This window comes from Haliotis rubra, unplaced genomic scaffold, assembly GCF_003918875.1.
Source record: "Haliotis rubra isolate DU_JTF1 unplaced genomic scaffold, ASM391887v1 Scf1108, whole genome shotgun sequence".
NCBI classification, from domain to species: domain Eukaryota; kingdom Metazoa; phylum Mollusca; class Gastropoda; order Lepetellida; family Haliotidae; genus Haliotis; species Haliotis rubra.
This window is the reverse complement of record NW_025765013.1, coordinates 12,999-30,883: the sequence shown is the minus strand read 5'-3', so window position 1 is coordinate 30,883 and position 17,885 is coordinate 12,999. Positions and strand designations below refer to the sequence as shown.

General features: G+C 37.3%; 1 protein-coding gene across 2 annotated transcripts in view; it reads left to right on the top strand.

Moving 5' to 3' along the window:
- Nucleotides 1–16,675, top strand: part of LOC124287485 — an 87,383-nt gene extending 70,708 nt beyond the window's left edge. For both annotated transcript variants that reach the window (XM_046724046.1, XM_046724043.1), the window contains exons 3-8: nucleotides 5,345–5,433; nucleotides 6,435–6,541; nucleotides 7,784–7,839; nucleotides 10,675–10,746; nucleotides 15,905–16,001; nucleotides 16,662–16,675. In XM_046724046.1, coding sequence (XP_046580002.1) covers nucleotides 5,345–5,433; nucleotides 6,435–6,541; nucleotides 7,784–7,839; nucleotides 10,675–10,746; nucleotides 15,905–16,001; nucleotides 16,662–16,663 — 423 coding nt within the window. In that variant the 3' untranslated portion in view covers nucleotides 16,664–16,675. The remainder of the gene's footprint in view (nucleotides 1–5,344; nucleotides 5,434–6,434; nucleotides 6,542–7,783; nucleotides 7,840–10,674; nucleotides 10,747–15,904; nucleotides 16,002–16,661) is intronic.
- The last annotated feature ends 1,210 nt before the right edge of the window (nucleotides 16,676–17,885 follow it).

The following is a 17,885-nucleotide window of genomic DNA, read 5'->3' as shown; positions in this document are numbered from 1 at the left end:
GCAATACGTAATGCACATATATATTTAAAGTTTCTGATACAGATCAGTTTCCTTCAACTACCTCATTCAGTGCTTCAGCCAGGCAAGCGCCATTGTGCCATTCACACTAAAAAAATATGCAATGGCACTTTTTTTCAATGCTAGAGCGCCCATTGGCGCAACATTTAATATAATCCACAGGTCTTCTATACCATGATTACCATGAATGGCAAAAGTTGCAACTGCATTGGCACACATTTTAGTAGTTAAGGTGCCAGTTGGCAACACTCAAAAAACTTCTGGCTGAAGCTAGGGCTGTGCAATATTACCGGTAAACCGGTATATACCAGTACAGTATCTCGCGATACGATTATCACGATATGGTTCAGATTCTGCAATATATTGGGTCATCCAGAGTTAGCTCCCTTTGAGTTATGTGCCGTTGATTTCCATAGCAACAAAATGTGCTCTAAAAGTGCCAAATATACTTATATTTCTGTTGGTTTTATGTAACATTTTACAAGTGGACGCATCTTTATCGGAGGCTCCAAAAGTACCAAATATTCTACTAAATGCTTTAAGTCTTGTGGGCTTGAATGGTTTCATATGTGACATTTTGGAGGAATCATGTGGGCTCAAATGGACCAATTTTTATTTGGGCTTGTTAGTGAGTGAGTTGGGTTTTACGCTGCTTTTAGCAATATTCCAGCAATATTACGGCGGGGGACACCAGAAATGGGCTTCACACATTGTGTCCATATGGGGAATCGAACCCGGACCTTCGGCCTGACGAGCGAACGCTTTAACCACTAGGCTACCCCACCGCCCTACTTATTAGTAGTGCTTTTGGCTCTGACCCACCATTTATCAATTCAAGTTATTTTATTAATTTTGATTGTTTCATAATGGGACATATGTTATCAATATATGATAAAGGCCTAAGTCTTATAAATTTTGTAGGACTGTATAATGACATTCCAGTCAAGCGTCTTAGTTATTGGAGGTCATATGAGGTTTTAAGCTCAAGTAGTCAACCTAAATGATTTGTCAAATTTAGCAATAGTTCATGTTAACACATGTCTATATTTAACAGTTGTGTTATATTTGGGATTACACTTTCTTAGTAAAGTACAAATTCTAGTACTTTTTGAGTTGAGCCCCATCCGGGATTCGAACTCAAACCCTCAGAGTCAGGCACCCAATCGCCAGCACACAAAGTCAGCCGCCTAACCCACTCAGCTACCGCGACTTCCACATGTCTATATTTGGAGTTGAATCTGAATGAATAACTGACATGCAGTAATAATAATTACATCCTGCATTAAAGTGCATTCTGCTGAAGAAAACAACACTGATCATGAAAATCATTTTATACTGTTACCTTTATCATTATGTTCTCAAAACTTTGTTGCAATACTTCAATTAAACATTTCACATTAAGGCTCTATATCATTTTATTTATCTGTAAACCACTGGCACACAGCCATACACAATGGGGATGGGGAGCTGAAAGTATGGTGTAACAGCAACTAAGAAGATGATGTCACAAAGAGAGCTATTATGAATTTATGATGTATGCACTTGGGCACAAACCTTCCAGTCAATATATCACAATATATATTGCAATATCTCTTAATTTATTGCAATATATCGCAATATGAGAATCAGGGCAATATCCAGCCCTAGCTGAAGCACTGCAGTAATTATTAGATGACGGCTAGCACAGGTAAACAGATCTCTCAGGTTCAATGCTTTGTAAGCCATACAAAAGTAAAGGCCCAGTATCATCTTTGGATAGAACAAACAGATCTTGTCACAGATCCTGAAGACCTTCAACACCTGGGTAACGGCAGCATAAATGAAGGGTTACCTCGAATCACATCAAAGTAAGTGTAGAGTGGTTTCAGAATGTACTTCAATACATTTTTTCTGAAATCACCCGATGAAAGAGCATAGTGATGGTAGTCTACGTTTTTGCTGGCTCACTTCATCTCTTTGACAACTCCCATGAAAATATGGTTTAATGTCGTAAATTCTTTGTTATGCAGATATATTTAAACTTCTAATAGAGGGGAAGAGATGTGCCTATTTATAGCTGAACAAATGGAAGTCATAGCAGACTTTGAATACCCCTCTTCAGTTTCAGTCTGGACTTTCTTATAAAATCTTCTCAAAGTGGAGTTTTGTTCTCGAACAGGTTGCATCTCAAAATCTACAGGGACGTTGTTACACTGGAGCCAATCTGAATTTATGTGTTTTTGTTAGATTCTATGGATTGTTGGTAAGGAAACACATTCATAATAATGTAACAAGTTATCTTGCACATTAAGAAAAGTCTTATGTCTTGATTCCTTGTTTAATCACCCTTAAATATTTTGTTTGCACATGTGCTTAGTTCCAGTGATTTTTCCTTTTGTGTCTTAGCCAATTCCGTTACGAATCAACAATTCTCAGTGATATCATATTGTCAAATGTAGGTAACAATACAGTCTCCAGAATGCTGAGTAACATTTCATCATCACTGTCATCAAAGTTAAATTTGTGTTTGAAAATGCAAACCTCTAAAAAAAAGTAGCTATGCACTGTAAAAAATAGAAAAATTAGTAAAAATAATTCTGCAAAAGTAGAAAAATTGCAAAGTCATACAAAATGAATATCAAACATGAATTTTTCATGTCTGCATGCATCGAGAGTTATATGTTCAGGTAGAATAAGTACAGGATATGTGAAAATGCAACCATGTGGTAGAGTGGCAGCCAAACACCAACATGAAATGACCATGCAACATGAATTATTGGGCTATGCAAACAATGAGTTTTTGTTTGTCAGTCTTCATGAATGTACAGCAAGTGAAAGCGAAAACATGCCACAATTGTCACTGCAGACCATGACCATGGACCCTTTATCAGACTTCAGGGGGCAACACATGACCTACCCAGATCCCATCAACCATGTGTTACAACTGTAGTGCAGGACAGGTTTATGTGGTTCGTTACTTTCGTGATAGACTCACCATGGCCACCTCGAGAAGCTACAGCAATACGCAGGATTTCAGCCCAGACAGTGGGAACCGTCAACGTGCCACAGGTATTCGGGAGACAACCAGTTACAGGCATTGTTCTGACTGACAGCATCGCCGGCTGCAACATTAGTAGTGTCATGGCGACATGTTTAGTTTAGTAACAAGTCTTGTTTCTCGTAAATATGGAAGACGTCATGTTAAAAGACATCATGGTGAACATTAAGTTTGAAATTGCATACCGAAAGAGGACAGATTTGGTGGCAAGAGTATAATGATGTGGGCTCCCGTCTCCAAAATCCATTTAAAAGACTAATGGTACAAGTCCAGGGTGAGGCTCTTGAGAGGCATATAGAAGTTGGTATTCAAGTATAAGAGAAAATATTATGGATGCCAACTTCTTCTTTATTCTATACATAATAGTCTAGGGTAATTTCTTTATTCTATACACATAAGTCCAGGGTAATTTAATGGCACAACATTACACAAATGAAATTCTTCTGCCACAAATCTTTCCCATTATGCAACAAGCAAACATCACCCAAGTACTTTCACAAATCTTTCCCATTATGCAACAAGCTAACATCACCCAAGTACTGCATGGCCCTCAGGGTCTCCAGATCTCCAGATCTAAACCCCATCGAACATTTGTTGGATGCTCTTGATCAATGTCAGCAACAGCCACAGGACCTCCAACTGTTGGCACAGGCACTGCAGTAAGAGTGGATGAACATTCCCAAGGCAACAATTAGTAATCTGATTGGTTCCATGGGGCCATGATGTCAGTCCGTTCTTGACTCATATGGGGACCATAAGATACTGAGGACAGATTACCTTCACCTTAACATTCGATTTATTCATGTGTACCATGATGAACCTCGGTCAGTGAAAATGACTTGTGACGAGTTTAAACAATTTATCATAACATCCCCCTCAAGACAGAAATTAGGTTTTCATTTAGAAGAAATCAAAATAGATCCTGATGTCTGAAACTTGATCGGTAATATTTTTTACAGTCTTATACTTACAACAGAACAGAGACAAAACAAAAGTACCTAAATCGAACGTGTGCTTCTAAATTATAGTCAGATGTAATTATGTGCAATGTATGAATTGTGGGTTTTTTTCCATTTTACCAAGCTCAGAATAGTACAGGTTTCAAATTTGAGATGAAGAAATAAACTAATAAACATACCAAAAAATCTTGGAAAGATTATGGAATCTAATCCCACTTTCCAACATGTTGCAACCAATCAGATTTCAGCACACATTCCTATGCCTCCATCTGTTCTGCAGAGTGTGCTATCTTACAGATAAGCTTCTTGTGCACTTGATACACCACTAAATAAATCTGAAGAAAGTATTTTTTTCATGGGATATGCAGCATGACCCCCATTGTATATATTGTCCACCAGCTGCAGACAGAACTTGGAAGAGTGTTCCTACTTGAAACACAACGTTTGTGCTGATTAGTTTGATGTGTGGCTGAAACAAAGAAGTGGTCTATGTTGGGACTGTTTCCCAAGTTTCATATATACTAATCCTGATTGGTTAATTGATACCCTGAAGCAATTAGTGGTGGTCCGATTAATTGAAATAATCGAAGATTGGTCGTAGTGACTAAACGACCAAGCAATCGATCATAATTTCTCATAATTGAACACAACCAACTTTGGAACACTTGTTTTCATTAACAATATTTTTCACATGGTTGGTTTTGTCTGTTACATTTTGTAAGCACTACAAGCTCATTTCAAGTCATGATTGAATTTATCTTAAAGGCTCCAAGAAATTTATGTTCCTAACATACTAGTCATCCTTTAAAGATGTGAAATTTTGCCAAAAAGCCCCAAAAGAACTACATGTTTTTTCCTTATTTTTATGTGCATTAACAAATTTCATAAATGACGCTAACCAATTATTTTCGATGATTGATCAGTTGTAATGAACCAATCATCAATTATGAGATTTTAACCAATTCCCAACACTAGTAGCAGTAGGAACCAGTGTCGTTCATATACACTCAATAAACAAGTATAATGATTGAGGTGAACATAAAACTTGTAAAACTGGAAACACTTCTTATCTCTATCATCATACGAACATGTGAACAAAGCTTGTTAGTTTCTACCGCAGGTGAGTTCTGTGGCTAGCACTGATCAATGTTACACATTATTCCTTCTTGTATGCTGTGTTTCACTTTTTCTGTGGTACTTGCTCATGCAATACTACTAAAGTTGATGTAAACCATTTTAGCCAGAAACATAATGTTCTTGATGGAAATTCTAAACAAAAGGAACCGGTGTAATTTTACAAACATTCAATCATTGCTAACTTGCATTTCAGACAAAAGCAAATGTATACCTGCGGAGTCCTGAGACTACTCGAGTAGAAACTAACGGTAGAAAATCACTTCCAGCAAAAGGACTAGCATGGTAAGATTATATCTTTCTACGTTGCCACATAGTTTACTGTCAAGGTGAGAGCAGCCCATGCCCATGATCATATATACACAACCATATGTATGCTGTGTATAACCATATGTATACTGTGTAAAGCCCTCAGCCCTGGTTGCTAATGTTTATCATGTTTAGTCCTTACTTCATTATGTATATAAAATACTACATCATATCCCTTCAGTGAATTTACCTTTGAACAATCACAAATTAAAAACACTAATAGTCATATTGATTTCCCATTCATTTCAATTTGAATTGTAACTGATAGAAGACATACTGGCTGGAGACACAGTGCCCTGCAATATTTTGTTCTCTTTCCAAGACAGATAATGAAATTACATCAGTGTTTAAGGTATAGTATACTGTAGCACAGTGTTCTTTAACATTCATGGTGTCTTTTTCTCTCTTTGTACTTAGTAGCTTGAACAAATGCTCACCTGCAGAAAGACCCAAGTGTGGTTATGTCATAGCCTGTTTAATGGTTGTCAGCATCTCAGAACCACAGGACACATGAGACTAGATAAAGCAATATTCTGGATATATCATGGCAGTGATACAAGATGTTCTGTTTAGTTCAGTATAACAGCAGAAATTGAAGTTGGTAATGACAGTTGCAACTTGGCAGCAAATAGTGTAGTCATGGCAATGCCAGCAAGCAGCTGACAGCTGGGGGTTAAAGTCTAGGTTTTTTACCAAACATCTCTCATCAAGTCTGTAATCTCTGATCTTATGGTAGCAGGGGTGGAAATAACTTTAAAATTGCTAGTGTACTCTGGTACAGTGGCACATGTAAAATCACTTTTCTTGTTGATTTTTTAAATAAACAACATAATTAACATGGAAAGTCAACTGGACACCGGTACAGTGTGATATGCAAATTTGCTTGCCTGACAGAAAAAAACACTGGACTGGGGCGTCGGGCAATGGGTTATTTCCACCCCTGGGTAGTCTCCAACTTAGATCTATTACTTTGGCAGGAAAGCATACCAGCAGCGACAGCAACTCGTCCAGCCCATTTCCTCGCCTCAAGACCCTGTGATCACTGCACTAGCCCTTGATGAAGACATTCAGCAGAGCCAGCTCGGTATGTATACTCGACTATCTATTATAACTACATCAGTCATCCAAGAAATATCATAATGAGGGAATATGAATAGGATCTTTGATCAGGTTGTATAATTAATATTTGATTCAAGTAAGCATCTAGAGGTATCATCACCAGCATTATCATTAACATCAGGCATCTGTGTGTCCTCTCATGGGGACAGGCATGGATATCAGTCTCTTGCCAGTGTTAATGATCTGCATTCCTGTTCTGTTGTAAAAATCTCTATTACATATAACCTCACCTACATGGTAGATGTGCATCTGTTGCAAAGAACCATTTTCAGTAACAGTGGAGAAGTGGTAACAGCAAGTTCCATTCTAAAATTGAATAAAAAATGAAAAAATATTAGCACAACCAGTGTAACCTGTACTGAGCTCTTGCCATATTATAACCGTGCTGTAACCGGTGAAGCATCTTGCAACAGTTTAGCTATCAACATAGGTACATATATGACAAGTGTTGTATTTTATTGTGAAGAACTGACATGTAGTTATAAGAATAATTAGGTATGGAGGCTATTTTCCCAATATCAAATTGGGTTGGGATGTTATGAATAAGAATCAAGGTATCCTTTTAGAATCTGTGAAATGTAACAGATTAATGGGATACCGAGATTCCATTACTATGTGGACAAACACCTAGAACCTGACAGTTCAAACCTTAGTTTTGAATTCAGATTGCAACTGTAATTGATTCATCATCATTGACTTCAAACTCAAGGTCAAACATCTCTGGCCTCAGTGTATATTTAGTTTGAATACTCCGACCTAAGGTTTGCCTTATTGCTTCTACATAAAAGATATTCTGGTAGCAGTGACAGATGAAAGATTGGTGATGCTGCTTGACACGCATGCAGTGTACCTCCATTTCCGCTTGTCACAAAGATAGCAAAACAGAAGAGAAGGTCCAAGATGCAGAGACAGAGAGCTTCATTGCTTATTGTGAATGTCAGCTAATTGGCTTTCCGACTAGTCTCTTTGCTTTTCACGATCTGTATAAGCTGGGTCAATACCGTGCCTGCTTCTCCTGACTTGTGTCTTCTGTCGGGAGTCTATCTTCCTCATCCCCTTTTGTCTAGGGCTTAAGATTCATTCATGCAACTGATTCACAGAAATTGATTGATATAGAGCCACATAGTTTAATCAGTGATGTATCATCACACACAAAAATATTTCTGGAAAATCTGGTGATATTTGTTTTTGGTTTTTTTTATTTCAGTGTTATGTCTACCAATTCAAGATAGAGAAGACAATGAAAATATAGGTTTAATTGTGGTAAGTGTCTTTAGACTTAGATTTTAATGTGTCTCTTTGGGCAGTACCCTTTTTCCACACAAATATGTTGTATACAAACAACACTGTATTTGGTACAGAGTCTCTTTCATTTGCTGTGTCAAATTTTGTTTTATTCTTTACTGAGGATTATCGAGTAAAATGATGCACCATCACTTTCCACAACATAAAGTATTGATTGGCGAAGCATGTGATAGGTGCATTGTGCAATAATTTCAAAGTTGAGGAACCTCTTAACCTCTAGTCCTATCTGACTGGGTTTAAAAAGAATTTTCAAACCATGTAATGGATGTGTCAGTTTTGTAATATGTTTGGGTCTGCTTACAATATTCAACTCATTTCATTTTTTAATCATGTTAATGACATTACACACTGTGTTCCAAAATTCTATCACAAGGCATTAGAAGGCAGTCAGCCTCTTTGAGTAGTTTATATTAAATTTATTGACATTATATTTTATTAGATTATAAGAGTTGTCAGGCTATACCAATGTCTCAGTGCTGTTCTAAGGCACAAATCGTTATGTTTGCACTGACACGAATGGTGTTATACAAACTGTTTCCCCTCAGACAGTATATATCAACATCATATGGTTAAGTGGCACAACTTCTCAACAGGCCAATATAACATACACTGTGAAGTGATAGTGGTCATTGATTTGGGTTAGACATTCCTACAGTCATGAAGAGCAGCTCGGGCAAAATTCATACAGCATTGATTGAAAATTTGAGCAGCCCCAGATCCTCAATAAGGTTGAAGGATTGTTAGTTCCTATAGCAACAAACCTGTGCAGGAAAGAAGCAATTGTTCTTCAAAATGATTTTCCTGGATCAAAACTGATTCCATTTATAGTTGGATGTTGATAAAAGAGAAATTGATTTAGGCATGTTAGGTAGCCAGTTTATCATTTGGTTCACTCTCAGTGCAATGTCTCTCAACATTTACCAGCAAGACATTAATCTCCACATATGTATTACGTTATGAATTATGCTCATTTGATTCCATGTCACATCTTAACATTTTCAATTTGATAAGGAAACTGTCTTTTGAATTTGATATCTGACAAAATCACATCCTTGTAATACATACCACTTACAGAAGGCCACAAGGAAATATCAGGTTCATTCAGGAAGTTAATCATGACACATACATGGCTGGCTCGATTCCTTGTTCATCCAAAGTATCTTGGCTGCTTCTGTGGTTTTGTGGACAGAGCAAATGGTTAGTGGTTCAACTCCAAGCCATGCCATTTCAAAGACATTAAAAGATGCTTCTTACCCTACGTAGCACTCAGTGTCAAGATTTATAAAACAAGGACTGGTTGTTTGGAGTCAGTACATTTAATCTAACTGGAGTATGCACATTTAACTGAGGAATTGTATATAAGTGGGTTAGCACTATATTTAATCAAATATGTGTTTACAGTTGGGTTTCTTTTGTGCAATCACATATTGAAATGACTTTTGAAATATCTACATTTCTGGGATTGATGGTCTACAACAGAATCATCAGACATTTGTATGTTAATGTGACCATGTGCTTCATTTCTCTCTATGTGACACTGACAAGGCAAATCCCTAATAGTGTTTTTTTTAACGAGTAATAACAGAGTTATATTCACCCATAGTGTGTGTTTGCATGCATATGACATTTAAGTCCATTATAAAAAGATTCTTTAACTTATGATTGGTTTGCTGAAAAGTTCAGAACATGGCCATGATGGACTGTATTAATGGAATTGGTTGCTAATAATGTTTTGACATAATCCTTCCAAGCTTCTCATGCTTGATGCTGGGAGTGCCTACATCACGCTGATGCAGAAGTCATACTCCTTGTGGTGCAAAACAGCCTCCATATCTTTATCATTTGCATAATTGCCAGACATTTCATTAAATTTGGGAAGAAGCGGAAATAGGGAGGGTGACAGAGTATGATGGAAGTTCAATATGTTCAAAGCCACAGTCATGTAACCATGGTGACAACAGACGTGTGCACTTATGCCTTTAGTGTGTGTTTCATTATGCTTAGCCAAGACTCATATAAGGTTCAAATCTTTCAATAAAATCAGCTGTGAACATAAAACCTACAGAATGTCTGGTCAGTAGTTTGGCTAGGTACCCAGTATGCTGAAACTATTGTCAGGTATTATTCAGAATGATTTCATCTCAAGAGAGATGCTTTCTGTTTCAGCTGTGTGATGTCTGTCAAGTCTTCAGTCATCCATTAACATATTGTATATTTATCAACCTTTTTCTTAGTGGTGGTAGTTGAAGATCTTCCTGATCTATGATCATTTTCAAGGTTGTCTCTTTGCCTCTTAAAGCATATCTTCTACCTGGTAATAGTGGTAAATGAGTAGCTTCATCCCCTGGAGCTGATACAATGTGTGCACAAATGGTTGTTGCTGTTAGCCTCTTAAGATTGAGATACTTGATAACAGTGCAGAAACCAATTTAATACCTGCTGAAATATTCTGCTTGGTTGTGTCTTTTATTCAAATGCAGCCTTGGCCGTGTATTGATACTATTACATGCAAATGATTTACTATACATCCTTCATAGTTAGGCTCAGAACTTTTCAAGCACCTCTTGGATGACAGCTTCCTTGTTGCCATAACAAAGACTACATCTGTTTCATAATATGAAATAGATGTTAAATATGAAGCATGCAAACAAACGCATCCAACGTGTCACAAATAGGTTTTTATATAAATTCCAAAAGAGTAGCAATGGATTTGCAGCTATTGTGCAGATCAACATGTGAGAGTCATAATTAGATATTTGCTTGACACAGTTGAACCATGATCTTTTGATACAGGCATCCTTACCGCCAGGTAAAACTTCCTGCTCAGCAACAGAAGAAGGAAACCTCACATATCTAGCAAAACAGGTAGGTTGCTTTGCACATCTTTTAATAAAGAAAAATGTAAGTTTGATGTGACGTTGTGACATAACCTTTCAAATGGTCATGTGATGAGTCACTGGGATCATGTGAGTCTAAGATGAAACACAATGTTGTACCAGATCCTAAAGGGTGTATGCACTATTTTGTGAGTCATCCATTAACTTTGAGGAGTTGTTATCCAGAACCACAATTGTGGTTAGTCTGTAATTGGGGTCAAATGTGTGCAGGAAATAAATTATGTTCAAATATGTATTTGTTTGCACCAAAGGACATGTTGTAGCATAGCAAGTGTCCGACGTTTACCACAAGCATGGGTATGATGCTGACAGACCTAGAAACTTAATCAGGTTTAGTCGAGATTCAGCCCCATAGTCACAGTGTTGTGGTGTGGCCAGGTGACACAACTCTGTACTGTGGTGCCTTAGACATCTTGGCTGCACATGCCTGTTGTTGTTCTGGAGGTTGGTGACATGCCCACTGTTGTTGTTCTGGAGGTTGGAGACTGTTGCCCACTGTTGTTGTTCTGGAGGTTGGAGACTGTTGCCCACTGTTGTTGTTCTGGAGGTTGGAGACTGTTGCCCACTGTTGTTGTTTTGGAGGTTGGAGACTGTTTCCCAGTTGTTCTGGAGGTTGGAGACTGTTGCCCTCTGTTGTTGTTCTGGAGGTTGGAGACTGTTGTTGTTCTGGAGGTTGGAGACTGTTGCCCACTGTTGTTGTTCTGGAGGTTGGAGACATGCCCACTGTTGTTGTTCTGGAGGTTGGAGACTGTTGCCCACTGTTGTTGTTCTGGAGGTTGGAGACTGTTGCCCACTGTTGTTGGGAACTGTTTGAATTGTCTTGACTGTTCTTGCTGTGCATTTGTGACAGGAAATTGATTAGCTCGAGGAGTCAGAGGTCCCTATTCAAGGTTAATCAACAACAATACCAAGACAAATATTTTACTTGGGTTTATCATGCTTGTGAGTTTTGTTATGGTAAATGTATTGTATGAGGAACTCACATTGTATTTAGCTAACCTTGCTTGCTAAGAACATGTATTTATCACTAATGAAGGATATCTGCCATCCAAAACACACATGCATGACTATTTATGATATAATCGTAAAATCTCTTTTTAAATTCCTCTTCAAAGCAACTTTTACTTGGTATCTTATCTCTCTCAAAGCCCGTTTTCCTGAAAGTATCACATTTATATAATAAACTGACGTACGAAAGAAAGTACACACCTGGTGCTTTTGGATTACTTTCCAAAGAGCGACGTAAATGTTTTGAAAATAGTTTTTACAGTGATATATAAGTCACAGACTTTCCTAATATGTTGCCAAAACACCACAGATATCATGCCCAATTGCGGAGTTGCCAGTCAAAATCACAACACTTTTCAAATAATCCCAAAACATCAGGTGTGTACTTTCTTTTGTACGTCAGTTTATGTGTCAGTGTCAGTGATTTGCCAGTCAGACAGAGACAGCATAATTGTTAACTCTAATTTGTATAATTCTTTTCAAATACACTACCAGCCACATCACGGCCATTATTTCCTTGCATTGACTTTGTTCTACAGTACAAAGTCATAAGATTTTCAAGACTTTCATTCATGCTGCCAGCTATCACCCAACTTATGCTGATTGAATAATTTAATTAAACACACCTCCAAGCATACACAAGGAGGGAAATGTGTCACTTCTCTTCTGTTTGTGCTAAAATGGTAGTGAAATTATTCTCACACAATTGAACAATATCCAGATTCACAGTAATCAGCTTTCGATCTTTGCACAAGAAATTTCAAATTTTCGCCAAATTATTATTATCGCTTTTGTTCATATTTTGATATGACCATTTGAACCACAGAGCGTTTGTTATTGTACGATTCCACCCACTTTCTGCCCAGCTTGTAGCCGCCAGATTGCTCTGATCCTGATTCTACCTATATCTGCCAAATGTAGGTGGGAGGTGTTGTGTACTCTGATTCTATGAAGACTTCCATTTACGACTCATTCTTCCCTGCTCCACAGCTCTCACATGCAACCAAAACCAAACACAATTAAAACACAATTATCACCTTATCCATGACTACTACAATACACTTACCGTCATGAAACACAAAACAAAATTATAAGCCGCACAACTCAACAAAAGTGCACATTTTGTCTTGGGTTTCATTTCCCAAGAAAACCAAGCAGCCGATACCCAACCCCAAGTCGAGCGGGTGGGTGCGCACCCCGGCGTAACGGCTGGTTCATTTGCAAGAGCTTCCTCACTGCTCATTGTGTGCGTAATATAGAGATGTTGGCCTTTGGTAACACAGCTCATTTTAGTATAACATTTTGCAATCAACAGACATCAAACATGTCATGTGTATACAAGTATCACCCGTCGGCCTGTGTAATTACTACAAAATGTGGCGGAGACCGAACTCAAAATATAAATCAATGCTTTGTTTATGGTGTATAGTCTGATAGTGTTAAAGTTCAATTTGCATGTGGTCAAGATTGAACTTTTGTATTGAATATTGTCACAGTGACGGGCAGGCAGACACATAGGTGCCAATAAAACAGACATTGAGTTTTGTCTGTGACAACGACATATCTATATCACAGAAATTTGTCGACGCTTAAATAATGACATTGCTTTTGGCATCAAACTGAGAAAGTGACTCGGTAAGAAGAATATGTGGTAGCCAGGACAAATGAAATTATATAAACAGTTAACTGCATCTACTGTAATAATGATGTTGCAAGCTTTATGCTTGTGGAATATCAACAAACAGTAGAAAATAGCTCACACCAAAGCCTTCAACGAATATTCACGGGACAACCCGCCCAGTTCGGCCATCCCATTTCACTGGCGCATGCTATGAGCGCAGCCCAGCTATTGAAACCACTTCAATTCCTCCGCCGCATGGAGGAGTTAGTGAATCGCTTAACTACGATTTCACGCTGGTTTTTCATCGCTATTTTTTCAACTTTATGCTGAATTTGCATTTTGATGATTTGTTTCGTAAGTCCATACTGCAAAGTTGTATGTGACCTTTAAGCTTGTAAAGAACTTATTGTAAAACTTAGTTGGAAGTTATCTGAAGCTGTCTTAAAAATGGGTATATCGAGGATTACCGACAGCTCTACAGGATGGAATCCTGCGGCAGAACTCCGCGCCTCCGCATATGTTCTGTCAATGATGAGGGGCAGCGGGTAGTCTAGTGGTTAAAGCGCTGGGTTCGTCATCAAGACCGGTTCGAATCACATGGGTACAATGAGGAAGCCCATTTCTGGTGTCCCACGCCGGATACGCTGGCTGCTAAGCGTGAAAACCAAACTCAGTCAAATCAGTCAATGATGAAATAGAGGCAGAGACACAGAATTCAAAACATGCTATATAATTGTTAACAGTTCTAAGAATATTACCTGTATTACCGGTATATTCAAAGGTACTCCCTTCCAGGTCCCTAATTATCTATGTCAAAGTGTAACATCTAGATGTTTGGGAAGAAGTGATGATTTTCTGGCCTTGTATAGATTAGCTGCAAGCTGATAGTTACATTACAAGGACAACTAAAGTACTGTCGAAATGCTAGAAAAATGCTTTTGCCCATATATCTTTTATAAAGGTAATAAATGCAATATGTTGTCATTATATCAACTCACTTATAGTAAAACGGCACTTTATTTCAATCGATTTAACATTCCCATGCATTTAAAGGGCAGTTTACAGGAGAGAATTTGGTACCAAACAACAACATAAGATTCTCTAGAGTCTCAACAACAGAACGTAGAAACAGTCTTTAAATAAATGCAAATAATACAGGTATGCAAAAAATAGAATTTAATGCTTAAACAAATAAATGTTGAATGTTGTTACTTAACTTAATTATCGCTTTCTTTATTGAGAAATATTCATAAAATGCTAAGTCTTGATAAAGCTTCCCACGCGCACATCTTATCAAGGTACGTATTCATACCAACCATTTGGTAGCTCCATTGCCAAAAGGCTTCATACGCCATTAAAAGCTTGAAAAGACAGAGGTAAACCCTTCTTTTAGTTTAGAAAGGGCTTATTACAGAACTTGTAGAGCTGTTGGTATGTCTTACCAACAAGCCGCAACACAAACAAATCAGACAAAGACAGGGACCGCCTCAAAAGCAAAACCGAAGTACAACCATGACAACTTTGACAAGGAGTACTCGAGACCCAAGGGCTACAAACTTTTGTGAAGAAGAATATATATATATTCAAAAGAAGCTACACCAGTGACTTCTCAGCAATCTTTGGCCAATGTTCACAAATAAGATTTAAAACTGACCGAATTACATTCATATATTTGCAATGAAATATACCTGCTGACATGCAAAAACATTTATTAAAAACGCTGCACATTTCCTACAATCAATCGACAAGATAACACAAGTGATAGGATTCTTCCCAATGTAATAGCACCGTATGTTTATTTAAAACAAACACACATACACAAATGATCCCTTACATAACCAATACGTGATACTCATACATGCTCATATTCAACATTTCTAGAAGATAACATCTATTGAGATGACCACCGAAGCCGCTGTGCTCAGGTGTCAATTTCACCTGTCGACACCGCGGTATTGGATGACGTGAACATTGCAAGTAGTTATTATTTAGACAAATAACGCCCCACTACCCCTTCTTATTTTTCACGCTTTTGGGTATTTTCATCAGTAAAAAAACACATTTTAGGCATGTCTCAAACTTTATTCCCCGTTCACATTAGGTAGATGTTTATTAAATTGATATTTGCTATTTACAACTGTAATAATTCTTGAATATTAAATATAAGTCAAAAAGCATTTTCTAGCATTCGACAGTGCTTGCTATGTATTGTTGACAGTGAAGAGGACATCTGTTGAAAATCTGAAAGTTATGACTGCTGCCAAATACTGGGTTTATACAGTGGATGTAATAGAGGTCATTCCTGAATTACAAACAGTACCAACTGTTGTTTTGATTTTGAATATCATTTTTTCAGTACAACATATGCAGTGATATAATTGGAACACCGCTCAGTACTCAGTCCATTTGGTATACCAAACATCTAAACCTTATATACATTTTGTGAATCAGATTTCTCATATAAATGTTGCATCAGTTTATTTCCATATGTTCTTAGGTATCTGTATGTTATCATCTCACCAAAAACTCTGTGACAAGGAGAAAGAGATTTGTGCAGATGACACCCACTTTGAAGCCCCTCATCAATTTGTGCTGTGAGTTGCTTTTCCTTCATACAAACACATGTATTTAGAAATAAGACATAGACATAACCCAGTTGTATGTGCACACTGCAACTGGTAACTAATAGAATTAGCTGTAGGCATGAAATGAATTCCCACAATGTGGGTATCTCTAGTCTTTTACATCCTGCGTTTAATGTGTTTTCAAGGTCATTACACATACTGTAAACAATGGTACTCTGACATCTTGTAGTTTATTGTCGTAAGGTTCACTGTAATACAAAGAATGTGTGCACAGAATGACATTAATCATATCTAAATGTCCTGTAATTTATTGTAATTTAATACTTGATATAGTGCTTCAGTACTGGTTACCATATCAAGTTTGGCAACTCTTTGTTTACAGTCTACCTGTTTTCGTGGTTGTCTTTGTCAACTAACATAATAGTATTGTTAAACTTCAAGGGCTGGTCTTCAGAACTCATATATTTTATGATCTACAACATCAAGATTTTCTTTGCCGTAGTAAAATTTAGCTATTAATGTCAACATAGTTGTTTGGTGGCAGTACTAAATTAACTTTATATGTAAGGTTGTAATATGTTTAATGTTTAATGGTTCCTCAATTTCACAAGGACTCCGCTCACATTGCCATGCTCTAATGTCATTATTATGTGTTTTGTTGTTATGTAGGAGAACTATATGACCATGATGCAGCATCACTAACCTGCAAGTCATTAAATATGTAAGTATTCAAATGCATTTGAAGAAATACCAATTTATTTCAAACTTATCAAAGGCATAATTAAACATGTTTTGAACACCAGTAACTCTTTGCATGGATTGAATTCTGTATTGATGTCAATTTTCAATGTTTATACAGTATTTGTACCATGGATGGTGACGCTTGTGCTTTTTGATAACAGCCATTACTGTAATGATAGGTTTACAATGGAAAATAACATAGCTTAAGTATGTCAATTTCTTGCTTATTAGCCTGTTTGCCCCTTTTATCTGGTTGCCATGTGTGGAAGGAACGGTAAAATGCCTTAAACTTAGCAGTGGGAGGTAAATAGTAGTCACCCATCATTCCTGTTGTTCTGTTTCATTTGTAGATTTAGGTAGACTTCTTATGTCGTGCCTTTGGTCTTGTTTGTGTTGGATTAACTGTCACTTATATCATGACTGATGTGTATGATTTTATGCAGGACTTTCAAATAATAAATAGTGTTGAAAATGAATGTCAATAGCCACCCAGTAGTTTTGGACTTGTTGCACGTAACATCTTAACTCTAGCCACAACGCTTTAGCAGTCTACAATTAATTTTGTGCAGCCAACAGAGCTGGTGACTCTAGGTTCATAACATGAATAAATATATACATATCTGAATGCAGTCAGTCGATAGTACTTCTCTGGCTATACTTGTATATTATATACAGTGTTATAGATATTTGATATATTTATCTTCATATTTTTGTTTGGCAGTTGAGCAACGAACACAGGCACAGAAAGCATTTTTACTCATTGTTGTCAAAGAAACAAATGAACTTTTCTGTCAGGTAAGGATAAGCTTTGTATCATACTAAATCAGGTGATCGAATTCATTAGACAAATCCTGCATATTCTACAAAATGTTTTCTATTTCTTATGTTGAAATGAACATGACATAAGTTATCAGATCATAACAGACATGAAACTGTTACATGAATTGTGAAATTAAACTTTGTCATAACTGGCCACAAGGGATGATAACCCCAATGATGCTTGTGTACTTTGTCTCAAAGACTCTGCCTTTGTAGTATAGTACGATATCGGGTGTAAAATGCAACACAGAATGTAATGACATTTTTCATAATGCCAACACCACATTGATTTCTTCTTGGTTGGCCCCTACTCTGAAAATCCAAATTCTCTAC